This window comes from Osmerus eperlanus, chromosome 19 (genome assembly GCF_963692335.1).
Source record: "Osmerus eperlanus chromosome 19, fOsmEpe2.1, whole genome shotgun sequence".
Classification (NCBI taxonomy): domain Eukaryota; kingdom Metazoa; phylum Chordata; class Actinopteri; order Osmeriformes; family Osmeridae; genus Osmerus; species Osmerus eperlanus.
In genome coordinates this window covers 6446849-6459911 of record NC_085036.1, presented here as the reverse complement: position 1 = coordinate 6459911, position 13063 = coordinate 6446849, and the positions used below count along the sequence as shown (strand labels likewise).

The 13063-nt window shown below is 45.0% G+C and overlaps 2 protein-coding genes across 2 annotated transcripts in view; both read left to right on the top strand.

Annotated features, from left to right (window-relative positions):
• The first annotated feature begins 14 nt into the window (after positions 1–14).
• On the top strand, positions 15–6098 carry LOC134040022 (ferroxidase HEPHL1-like). Its single transcript, XM_062486244.1, has 10 exons — positions 15–81; positions 458–670; positions 1390–1612; positions 1858–1997; positions 2120–2245; positions 4205–4311; positions 4448–4694; positions 4893–5032; positions 5685–5838; positions 5954–6098. The coding sequence occupies exons 1-10, from the start codon at positions 15–17 to the stop codon at positions 5971–5973; spliced, it is 1437 nt and encodes a 478-aa protein (XP_062342228.1). The 3' UTR covers positions 5974–6098.
• Positions 6099–9283: 3185 nt separating this feature from the next.
• Positions 9284–13063, top strand: part of slc43a2b (solute carrier family 43 member 2b) — a 13036-nt gene continuing 9256 nt past the window's right edge. Inside the window, 2 exon segments of the mRNA XM_062485306.1 lie at positions 9284–9371; positions 10202–10546. Coding sequence (XP_062341290.1) covers positions 10387–10546 — 160 coding nt within the window. The 5' untranslated portion in view covers positions 9284–9371; positions 10202–10386.

Below are 13063 nucleotides of genomic sequence, written 5' to 3'. Positions count from 1 at the left end.
GTGAGTCGGTCATTATGGCGCGCAGCCTTAAGTGCTCCTCACTTTTCGCACAACTTGCTCAACCTTATGGTGGCGCTAAAGGTTCACAGCAATGGAAAGTTCCTTGCAGTTTGTTTGAATTGTTCAAAGTAACCCAAATACTTTTTTAAATCATATCACATATATCAGGGAGTCAGGTGGCTGAGCAGTTAGAGAATCGGGCTAGTAATCAGAAGGTCGCTGGTTCGTGCCAAAATGACATTGTGTCCCTGGGAAAGGCACTTCACCCTACTTGCCTTGGGGGGAATGTCCCTGTACTTACTGTAAGGCGCTCTGGATAAGAGTGTCTGCTAAATGACTAAATGTAAATGTAAATATATTGACTGCCACTGGTGTGTTTTTGTCATTGTTTCTGTTTTTATCTCGTTTGTGTTCTCAGTGACTGATTTCCAACTCTGTTTATCTTTTTGCATCACAGCAGTGAATGGGTTTGTGTACGGGAACCTTCCTGGGCTGCAGCTGTGCTCCGGGGACAGAGTTGTGTGGTACACCTTTGGTCTGGGAACCGAGACAGACATCCATGGGATTTACTTCCAGGGAAACACCTTCCAAAAGCAGGGCACAACCCGGGACACACTCAAACTGTTCCCTCACACTACGGCTACTGTGACTATGAATGCAAGGAGAGCTGGTCAGTCATTATTTGGTCTACACACACACACACACACACGGACACACACACACACATGCAGCAGCCCTTCACAGTCATTTCAGTCCCCAGACACAATCCACACTCAATAAACACAGGCCTTGCCAAACAGGGAATCCATCATAGTTTGCTGTGACTAAAGGCATCCTGTTGGCCATGAACTGTCATCTGGCTTAAATAACCTCTTCCTATTCTTGTTTAAACATGATTGTATGATGTGAAAGTAGATGTCATACAGCTATGAATATGTAAGATTTCTAACTTTACGTTAGAAATTGAAAGTATATACTAATAGCCGACAATCAGGTTAAACTGACCCATGGACCATTACATCGTCTTAACCTCTAAACACTTGAAAACCGGAAATGCGTGACTAAACTTTACAGTACATGGGCGGTTACAGGAATGCAAGCCAAAGCCAGAGATCCAAATAAACCTTGCTGTCCCCTAAAGTTAATTTATAGTCCCTGTGTAGACAGCTTTAACCTCAAGTCAACCTTTGTGGTGTCAACATAGACAAAAGAGATGATATCCAAACAATGGCTTCTCCACTTCCAAAAACCACTCACACTTCCAGCCTTACTGCTGTGCCAATGAGCTCTCATTCATCTAGGAGCATGTGACCAGGACCAGGGCGTGTGACCTTTAACCTCTTGCCATCTCTACTCCCCCCCCCCCCCGCCCCATCCCGCTGTACCCAGGTGTGTATGAGGTGAACTGCAGGGTGACGGACCATTACATGGCTGGGATGAGACAGCAGTACTCTGTGGCGGAGTGCCCTGGGAGGAACCACACACACACGCTGGCACACACGCGTCCCTCGGCCGTGGTCCAGTTCTTCATCAGCGCCGAGGAGGTGGAGTGGGACTACTCACCTTCCCGCTCCTGGGAGCTGGAGAAACACCAAGCCACCCTGGACAACAGGTGGGCTTCTGTGTGTGTGTGACACAAAAAGCGAGATTGTTTTTGTGTTTCATTGAAACTATTGACCTTTATTAGAATTCTCAATCTTTTGCCTCAGTGACATTGTCTGTCTGGGAGCTTTCTAGGACAATGGAAATGAATCCAGCAAAGATGGCTATCAGTCTGGGACGTGGCATTTTTAATATTCCAAGAAACAGTGTGTCTGTATTTTGTTACCTGTTTTTTTGTATATTTTATGTCCCTAGTCCAGGAAACATCTTCGTGGGCAAAGGTGAGCGGCAGATAGGGTCTCGCTATAAGAAAGCTGTTTACAGAGAGTACACTGATGCCACCTTCAGGACACAGAGGAAACGACAGGCAGACCAGAAACACTTGGGAATCATGGGTAGGTTTGCTTCGAATCAACATGCATTACCACCACTCATCCTATCGCATGACAATAACATAACATTGTAGAAGATGATCTTCTACGTTCTGCCAGTCATTGTTTGTGTGTCTGTCCTCCAGGCCCCATTATCAGGGCAGAAGTTGGGGAGCAGATTCTAATCACCTTCAGGAACCATGCCAGTCGGCCCTACTCTATCTATGCCCATGGCATTGAGACCAGCGACACACGCATTCCTGTCGAACCAGGTGAGAGAGAGGAGACACAGGAATAGAGGGATGCATTAAACGACTTCTTTATACTCTAGTATGTGCGTTTCTTATCCTGCAATTTCTATGAGAGTCTCTGTATGTCTTGGTATGCATTATCTTTCGTGTGAGAACTTTTTCTGCTTTCGTATGAAGTAATAAACATTCTATAAAAACATCTCTAAATGATATAACATTCCTCATATAATAATCAATATTTGATATCATGATAATCTATATATATATATACAGTTAGGTCCATAAATATTTGGACATTGACAAAATTTTCAGCATTTTGGCTCTGTATACCACCACAATGGATTTTAAATGAAACAATCAAGATGTGCTTTAAGTGCAGACTTTCAGCTTTAATTTCAGGGTATTTACATCCAAATCAGGTGAACGGTGTAGGAATTACAACACATTTTATATGTGGCCCCCCCCTTTTTAAGGGACCAAAAATAATTGGACAAACTAACATAATCATAAATCTAATTGTCACTTTTAATACTTGGTTGCAAATCCTTTGCAGTCAATGACAGCCTGAAGTCTGGAACCCATAGACATCACCAGACGCTGGGTTTCGTCCCTGGTGATGCTCTGCCAGGCCTCTACTGCAACTGTCTTCAGTTCCTGCTTGTTCTTGGGGCATTTTCCCTTCAGTTTTGTCTTTAGCAAGTGAAATGCATGCTCAATTGGATTTAGGTCAGATGATTGACTTGGCCATTGCAGAAAATTCCACTTCTTTGCCTTAAAAAACTCTTTGGTTGCTTTCGCAGTATGCTTCGGGTCATTGTCCATCTGCACTGTGAAGCGCCGTCCTATGAGTTCTGAAGCATTTGGCTGAATCTGAGCAGATAATATTGCCCGAAACACTTCAGAATTCATCCTACTGCTTTTGTCAGCAGTCACATCATCGATAAATACAAGGGAACCAGTTCCATTGGCAGCCATACATGCCCACGCCATAACACTACCTCCACCATGCTTCACTGATGAGGTGGTATGCTTTGGATCATGAGCAGTTCCTTCCCTTCTCCATACTCTTCTCTTCCCATCATTCTGGTACAAGTTGATCTTGGTCTCATCTGTCCATAGGATGTTGTTCCAGAACTGTACAGGCTCTTTTAGATGTTTTTTGGCAAACTCTAATCTGGTCTTCCTGTTTTTGAGACTCACCAATGGTTTACATCTTGTGGTGAACCCTCTGTATTTACTCTGGTGAAGTCTTCTCTTAATTGTTGACTTTGACACAGATACGCCTACCTCCTGGAGAGTGTTCTTGATCTGGCCAACTGTTGTGAAGGGGTTTTTCTTCACCAGGGAAAGAATTCTTCTGTCATCCACCACAGTTGTTTTCCGTGGTCTTCCGGGTCTTTTGGTGTTGCTGAGCTCACCAGTGCGTTCTTTCTTTTTAAGAATGTACCAAACAGTTGATTTGGCCACACCTAATGTTTTTGCTATCTCTCTGATAGGTTTGTTTTGATTTTTCAGCCTAACGATGGCTTGCTTCACTGATGGTGACAGCTCTTTGGACTTCATATTGAGAGTTGACAGCAACAGATTCCAAACACAAATACCATACTTGAAATGAACTCTAGACCTTTTATCTGCTCCTTGTCAATGAAATAACGAACTCCCATGAGGGAATAACATACACCTGGCCATGGAACAGCTGAGCAGCCAATTGTCCAATTACTTTTGGTCCCTTAAAAAGGGGGGGCCACATATCAAATGTGTTGTAATTCCTACACCGTTCACCTGATTTGGATGTAAATACCCTGAAATTAAAGCTGAAAGTCTGCACTTAAAGCACATCTTGATTGTTTCATTTCAAATCCATTGTGGTGGTATACAGAGCCAAAATGATGAAAATTGTGTCAATGTCCAAATATTTATGGACCTAACTGTATATTTGATATGGGGGAGTGTAATGCTTGACTGTGTGTCTCCTGTCAGGCTTCATGACAGAGTTCCGGTGGGATGTCCCTGAGGGGTCCGGCCCAGGGCTCTCTGACCCTAACTGCATCTCTTACATCTACTACTCCCCTGTGGATTTCATCAAGGTAAACACACACACACATACACACACCAAGTATTTCATGTAAGGGCTTTTATGTCATCACAGTTTTCACTTTAAGTTATGCCACTAATGTGTGTGTGTTTGTGTATATATCTATATCTGTGTGTGTGTGTGTGCAGGACCTGTTCAGTGGTCTGCTGGGGCCCTTGGTGGTGTGCAGAAAGGGGACTCTGAGTGGTCTGGGGGCTGGGGGACGGGGGGGGGACAGGCGGAGGACAGATGCCCAGCGGGAGTTCGCTCTGCTCTTCCTGGTGTTCGACGAGAACCAGTCCTGGTACCTGGAGGACAACATCAGGACCTACCTCGACACCAACCCCTACAACTTCACCTCGGACGACAGCTTTACGGAGAGCAATATGATGCATGGTATGAGATGGAGAGAGAGGAGAGAGAGGGAGGGATGGATGTGTGTATGTATGCATGTATAGATAGATGGAGGATTGATTGGTTGGATATATAGATAGACAATGTGAGTTTTTTTTATCATGTAATGTAGCTCTTCATGATTGATGATTACTGTTTGTGTGCATGGTGTGTGTGTGCACGCGTGTGTGCGTGTGGTAGGTATAAACGGTCAACTGTACGGTAACCTGAAAGGCTTGGTCATGACCCGTGGGGAGTTGGTAGACTGGTACCTTGTGGGCATGGGGAATGAGAAGGACATTCATACGGTTCACTTCCACGCCGAGACCTTCACATACAAGGTACACCATCATCATCATCCTTCTCCTCAGCTTTCACTGTCATTATAATCATTTCCATCTCCATAACTGTGGCTATCATGAGCCACATTCGTCATTCTAACCGTCATCGTGAGCCCTAACTTAACACTGTCATGCCCATTACCATCATCACAACCATGCCAAAAATGCCAATTAACAGTGAAATAAGTTGTAATGGAAAAATGTACACATGACCAAGTTATTAATGAACAACTTATTCATGAACTATGTAACGTGGTTCAGGGCACTCCTAGGGTGTTTCTCTCAGAGCAGGACACTTGCAGGACGGTGGCACCTAGATGATGTGTCCATCCCACAGAAGTGACGTGCACTTTCATAGACTACAGTTCCCATCACCTTAACCCTCTTCCTTCATGGATAGAACACTGAAGGAGCATGAAGTCAGCTCTTTAAGGCACAGAGCTTCATGGTTTGATTAGGTCTGTCTAACCCCCCCCCTACTGTGTTCCTTCCTTCCCTCCCTCACTCCACACTTTCTTTTTCTCTTTGCTCCTCTCTCTGTTCTTCTCGTGTGTGTGCATGTGTTGATGTCTGTGCGTGTGCATGCAATTGTCCACATATATGTGTGTGTATGCGTGTCTTTGTGTGTCTTGTGTTTGTGTGTGTGTGTCAGACGGACCACATCCACCGTGCAGATGTGTTTGACCTGTTCCCAGGAACGTTCCAGACCATCGAGATGGTAGCCGGTAACCCTGGAACGTGGCTGCTTCACTGTCACGTTTCAGATCATATCCACGCTGGCATGGAGACCACCTTTACTATCAGAGGTGTGTGTGTGTGTGTTTGTTTATGTATGTGTGTGTGTCACTCTGCATGTCTGTTATAAGCGGCTGTTGACTCACTAGCCTCCTCTAATGCCTAACTTATCTTTCTTTCTTCCAGCAAACTCCTCTCAAGGTTAGATTTGTCTGTTTGTTTGTATCAATACATGTTTTATTGAATAAACAAGAAGTTTATGCGGAATAATTATAAAGTCAAAGTTTATCATGTTGAACTATTACTGATAAAAACTTGTAATTAATCTGAACTGACTCTACTTTCTTCATTGCCTCTGTTCTCTTCCCTTCTCCACACAGGGTGCTTTAGTTCCATAGCTACGTTGCTTTTGTGCCTAGCACTGGGACTGGTTGGGACTGTGTTGTACTAGCCACTTGGGACTTTAGTGTTTGTCTGTGTGTTGAAATTAGCACTGTACAAGGTGAGAAATATTCAAATCTGGTCAAAATGTCTCCCCCCCCCCAATATTTATATAAAAATATAAATGTGCTACGCTACGACAGGCAACCACGCACGCTGTCCGAAATTATCATTAAAAAAATGTTTTGTCCCCCCCAATGTTGACTCCATGGCTACGCCTTGGCCTATAGCATCTCTAAACCCATTTTCAAAAAGTCTCATTGCCTGAAATAAAAGTTGTTATTATTATAAATATTTCTACAATAGTAGTAGTAGTAATAGTTAAGTAATTAAAAATATCCTATTTTAAGTGAAACCAATTACCTTTAATCACACGCCTGTGTTACATAGATTTCAGGATAAATTCTGCAGTTTCTGAGCAGGGTATCAGCAGATGGGTATAAAAAACAAAGCATGGTCAAGACAACCTTGAGACAATGAGATTGATTTGATCAAAGACAAGGCCACTGGAAACTATGTAACAACAAAAAAGCTACAAGTTTCTATGGGCAGAACGGTGAACGTGTGCACAGCACACATATATGGCCTCTAAGGTGGAGTGAAATGACGGAAGTCATCACTCAAGATTCATCCCATCAGACTCACAGCTGTAATTGCTGCCATCACGCATTAACTCGGGTGTGTGGAGACAAATTTTGATATAGGCCTACCACTTTTGTATTTTGAATATGTCATTTGTATAAAGTGTTGAGTATGCTGTGTGAATACAACGAAAAATTTTGAAAGTCAACAAAATGCTAGAATGTTCAAGAGGGCACGTTCTATAGGCACTGTACATCTTATTCAATTGCATACTACTGTATTTGTTTGTGTTGCAAGCATATATAATCAACTGTCAAACCAATCAATTCTTACAATTACACAATATTGTAGAATGGTGAGTGAAGTTACATAATTGTTGGAATGCTGCTTCAGGGTTGGAACTATTGTTCTTCGAATCTTTATTCAACTTCATATTATTATTCTATTTCTTCCGTCGCACCTTTCAGCTCCTTCAAATTTTCAGCTATTAAAACCGTTCAGCTATCAAAAAATTCTGCAGTTTCAAGGGTTTCCAGATGACCTTTAAGCGTTCTACCTCTTATGCTTGAATTAATATTAATCAATGTTCATAATATTTTCAAATCTTCCTAAACTTCTTCAACTTTCAAATCCTTCTTCTTCCTCAATCTTTCAGGTACAGCCAACATTTAAATGTTGACAAAACCCTAACCAATTTTTTTTTATCAGCTTTTTGACATCTATTCAACTTTTTCAATATTTTAAAATTCATTTCAGCTTTCAGCATTCCAACGCATTTTCTGCAGGAAATGCACTTTCTAGTTAAGTCCATAATTCAATCAATTCAGTTGTGAAGAATGTACATGGATGCACCTTCTGACAGTGTTTCACATGATTCCTAGGCTTAAGCTTTATGCGTATTTTATATTGTCATTTCTAAAGTGCAATAAAAGTACTTGTTCATCCCTTGTCTGTGAGTCGGTCATTATGGCGCGCAGCCTTAAGTGCTCCTCACTTTTCGCACAACTTGCTCAACCTTATGGTGGCGCTAAAGGTTCACAGCAATGGAAAGTTCCTTGCAGTTTGTTTGAATTGTTCAAAGTAACCCAAATACTTTCGCCTGTTGCTGTCCTTTCCTAAAGAAGTGGAAGCCGCCGTGATTTATAAAGATTAGGCTACAGTGTTAATCACCAGTGATTAAACCCATGATCAAACGATCCCATTTCAATACTAAAGCAATTAGTCACTCTTAGGCTACAAATACCCATGGACTGTTCTTTTGTCGAACAGTAATCAGTAAGTGTTGACTGCATTAGTCTGAAATAGCCCATACAGCTCGCTTCCCTCCACAGCTTTGAGAACTTCCAAAACCCCGGGAGAATAATATAGCTTCAATGAGCCAGGAAGTTTAATATGAGAAATATTTGCCATCTATTTATGATTAGCCTATGGTGATTTATGGATATTTATGATTCGTTTATTGTCACCTGCCAGCCTGGTAGTAGTGTATGTGCGCGTGCAGCCACCTACTTGTTAAAAACACTGATGATGGCATGCACAAGCTGACCGTGAGCTCCAAGTCTCACGGGAGTAATGACCTAATTACAGGTGGCTCTCGCACGTTCACGGCATTTGGCATTACCATGGCGACCGTCTAGTGTCCCTCGGTCACTGTCTGTTGTAGCCGGTACGCACACCGGCGAGAACGACGTTCACCTGCACGTGCAGAGGTAGCGCGCACTTGAGAAAAATAGCAGATTGACTCCTATAGCCTCAACAAAGAACTAGTTCAATCTACACGTGTCAAAGGCACTACTAGACTATATGCAGACATTGGATTAGACTGTGGAGGCTCAATAGTTTAGATGTCTCAACCAAGCTGTTTGTGTTGCACCAGATGTTGACCAATTGGAGTACAGCTTATCTTATCATATTCGAAACAAACAAAATTGTCTGCAAACCGAGACTGACATTAGTGTCGCCGTGTGGCTCTGGGGGGCCCTATCATATCGAGACCTAAATCTCATAAAGGTCTCCGCAATTAAACCGTTTCCAAACATTCAAACCCGAAAACAACCTTTTGTTGCTGACAAGCAGAGTACACTGACAAGCATAGACATTCCCCTCACATCCCCGGACCGTTTCTGAGTTGATCAACTGCTCATTATGACTCGCAATATTTGTTTTAGATTAATCTTGAATTCAAAACGTCCGGTGGAAGTGACTTAATCTTGTGGCCGTTATGTTCCCTAAAATGTTCAACAGGTAGGCTATTGCTGAGGAATGGGAAACAGGGAGAGGAGAAGGAGTGAGGAGTCCAGAAGCGGTTTTAGCTGGAGTATGCGCTTGGGTCCCCGGGGGCGCGTTTGACTGCCCACAAACGAGTTGGAGTGAGTGCTGATTGGCCGTAGCAAGTTCCAGGACCCTGAAGAGCCAATAGGCAAATCGGAATATTCCATGAGCTAGGAATCGGTCTGTATAAAATTACGCTCAACTGCCTCTGAGTATCGATGTGAAGCGGGCAGTTTCAAGTGATGTCGCTCTAGACAAATCTCCAAAGGAAAAGAACTTCAACCGTCGATGTTCGTCTTCTATTTCACTGGTAGGCTTTTTACACTATTACCTATAAGTTACATAGCTGACAACAACTGACTTTTGTCTAATAGGTATTAAAGCGATGTTTTCTATGTATAAAATCACCATAGGCTATTTAGCCAATGATAGTTTTAAAAACCTGTTATGAATGAATGAAACTTTTCTTTTAGTAGTTAGAGTTTAGTCCATGTGCTTTTTTCATGTCCCCAAATGGTGATTAGAGGAGTCAATAGAGCGGTCAATGTTATAGTGTGATAGATGTGTGTGTCCGGAGTCTATGTGTGAGAAAGAGACAGCAGTTGACTGTGAGGGTTTGCCACTAGATGCGCTATTATGTTTCCCGGGTAATTGCAGGAAAAACTTGCGGTTCGGTGGGTCTGTGTGAAAGACAGAGGCCTTGTGTGGAGGGTAGATGAGAAGAACCGGCCGGTCACTCCGACTGGAACCAGTTTACAAGACGCACGGTTGCCTCTTCAGCAATTAGTTTATGGGTTTATAGGCTATGACATAACCGTCTTCCCTGCCGTGGAAAATACACTTCAAAAACGTTGATATATGACTAGGAGCTAGCTATTCTGATTCAATTTGGCCATGTCTACATGTGTATTTTTTGCTCTCAGAGAGTTTAAATGGTCCGATTGTCTCAAATGAGAATAGGGTAATGGTCTGTGAGAGTTGGGGCACCAATCATAAAACAGAAAGGCAGACACAGGGCATCTGTCAAAGGTCTATAAAATATCTGGTCATTTCGATGTTCTGCACTGGTCTTTTATATACCTTCCCAGTAAACAACCCGCTCTCCCCCATTTCTCTGTCTATTTTGCTGTCCCTCCACAGGTCGGTGAAACATCTCAAGACTCCCTCGACCGAAAAAGACGCGTTCAGCACTTTTGGCTCCCCGCTGCTCACTCCACCCGGCACCCCCTGTCGACCTACCTCTGCCCCCCCCCCCACCTCCAGCCCTCTCATCTCCTGCACCCACCCCACAACCACCCCTCTGCTGCCGCTCCCAAGCTGCAACCATGGCTCCTACCCTGACCACGGCCTTCGCCAGGCGCTGGTGGATGGCGGTGACGGCCATCATAGAGAACCTGCTCTTCTCGGCTGTGCTGCTGGGCTGGGGGTCCCTGCTCATCATGCTCAAGTCTGAGGGCTTCTACTCCTACATGTGCACCGAGGAAGGTAAGACTCGGTCGTCGTGACGACTCGGTTGTTTTGGGACGGTGTAGCTGATACTGCAGCAAGCGTTCTAGACCGAGGAGACTCGCAGTCTAGCTTCGGGTGGGGGGTGGAGTGTAGATAGCCTTAGCTGGCGGGGGTCTTTTTGGTCGGGGGAGGGGGCTGAGGGGGCTGTGTCCACTGACCCCTCCTTGAATGTATCAGGGCCCAACAATGTGATGGACTGGGGAGGGGGAGGGGGAGTTGTGGTGAAGTGTGTGTGTGTGTGTGTGAGGGAGAGAGGAGTGGTAGGAACGGAACAATGAAGAGGAGACAGCCTCAGACTGGGTTCTCACAGGGATGCCTGGCGTGCTTTGTCTCTCAACGACCGGAGGCCCGTCCGAGTCCCCCCGTAACTGTACCCTGGCTTTCAACCCCTGCCTTTCTCTGGGGAAGAATAGCAGCCTGCCAGAGCCGCTCTCTGGACTCCTCACTAGGACATTAAGGAATGACCCACAGGAGGGTAAATTAGATCAGCTAAATCACCTTAGGGATATTTGTGTGCTTTATTATGGCAGAGTGAGAGAGAGAGAGAGAGAGAGGGAGAGAAAGAGGGAGAGAGAGAGGGAGAGAGAGAGGGCTAGAAAACACAAGGTTAGACATGTGAACCAGCAAGCTCCTACTGTATGGGATTTTTCCACAGGCCTGGTTACCCAACCTTCCAACCTTAGCACTAATTGAATGGATTTCCTACTCCGCCAGATAGTAGGGAACTCTCTACTCCACAGACAGGGAACTGATCGAACGACTGTTGAGTTCATAGATAAGATACAGTAATTGATGAGCTATTGGTTTTCTGAAGGGTGGGGGTGGGGGTGTGTGTGTGTGGGGGGGGTTGTTATTGTCTGTCTGAGCACTTTGAGACTTCCAACCACTCTCCCCTTATCACCACCCCATCCTTCCTCCCTGTATCTCTCTCTCTCTTTCTCTCTTTCCCCCTCTTCCTCTCTTCCTTCCCTGGCTTTGTTCCGCTAATGGTAAGAACCCACTTCAGCACAAAGGTGGGACTGATATGCACAAAGGCCCTAGTCAGAACAGGTCAAGAGAGCGTGTGCGTGTTTTAGAGAGAGAGAGAGAGGACGAGGGAATAAAACAAGACAAGAAAGACAAGAAAGTTGGGCATATTCTTTCTCCCTAAGTGGGGTTTGGAAGGTGCCCAGAGTTCCAGCTGAGATCTCTGTATGCAGACACTGAACTCACCAGACAGTGCTCTCTCACCAGACAGACAGTGCTCTCTCACCAGACAGACAGTGCTCTCTCACCAGACAGACAGTGCTCTCTCACCAGACAGTGCTCTCCCCCCAGGCAGTGCTCTCCCACCAGACAGTGCTCTACAGACGAACCTTCAGTGTTCTCTGCCTGCCGTTCAACCGGCTGCTTGCCTTCTCACTCTGCTGTCCAATGGGCCGCTTATCTCCACTCTAGGCCGTCCAATGGGCCGCTCGGTTTCCCATGTCTCGCCCATACAAACGTCTCACTCTGATGATGTCATAAATATATGACCCAAGCAGTAGATTTACCGATAGGTCGGAGGATGTGGTCCTTGCCCCTGCCAGTAGCTTCCTCTGAACAGAAAGTACTGGTCACACTACATTAGGTCGACCCCCTGGACTCAAGGCTCCACGGTTTTCCTCCGAGTTCAGGGCACCCACACCCACACTTCGTCCCTCTGTGATGATGTAACAGGCATGTGGCACTATCTCAGCTCCCTCTGGTGCATGTGGAGAGAGAGAGATAATCAGGGAGCGAGAGAGGGGGAGTTTAATTACAGGTAATAATGTGGTTTAAAGTCTACTGATAAACTTGGATGGAGAGAGAGAGCGAGAGAGTGCATGTGAGAGCAGGGAAGATAGAGAGATAAAGAGGGTTGGGGGGAGGGTTGGTGGGAGGGAGGAAAGAACTTATAAAGGGAGGGATTCCAACGAGATGCGTGGGTCACATGACCCACCCTGACGTCAGTTGCAGATCGCATGTCCTCGCCCCAAATGTGCAAGGCCACGAAGCCGGCCAGTTCAGACGTCCCAGAAGGCTTTGCGTGGCCACCGAGCAGAGCAGGGGAGGAAATGTCATTGTCCTCGTCAGCGGAACGGCCGGAGCACTTTGTACAGCTGGCTCATCAAAAGTGTGTAGGCAAGGCATGTGAGCGTGCAATGACTCAGTGAGGTCAGGGAAACCAGATCTGCTGGGCCTTTTTAGAAATACCCCATTCCTCTTTCTCCGTCTCACTTCTGACTAATGCGACGTGTTAGTCAGTCTTTGTTTGTTACTTCAGTTATTCTGCCATCCTTTCTTACCCTTTTGATTAGCCCCTGTGATAGTTCTCTGTGATGCTCTTCCAAATCTATCTTTATTGTCAAAATCATTAAAGGCAAATAGTCTGTAAAAGAGAGAGGAGATAGCAGAAAAAGGGAAGCACTGTTCTCAGACATCCTCTGTCAAAGGTCATCTGTGTAGGTGTTCAAAACCACAGAGTAAGGAATC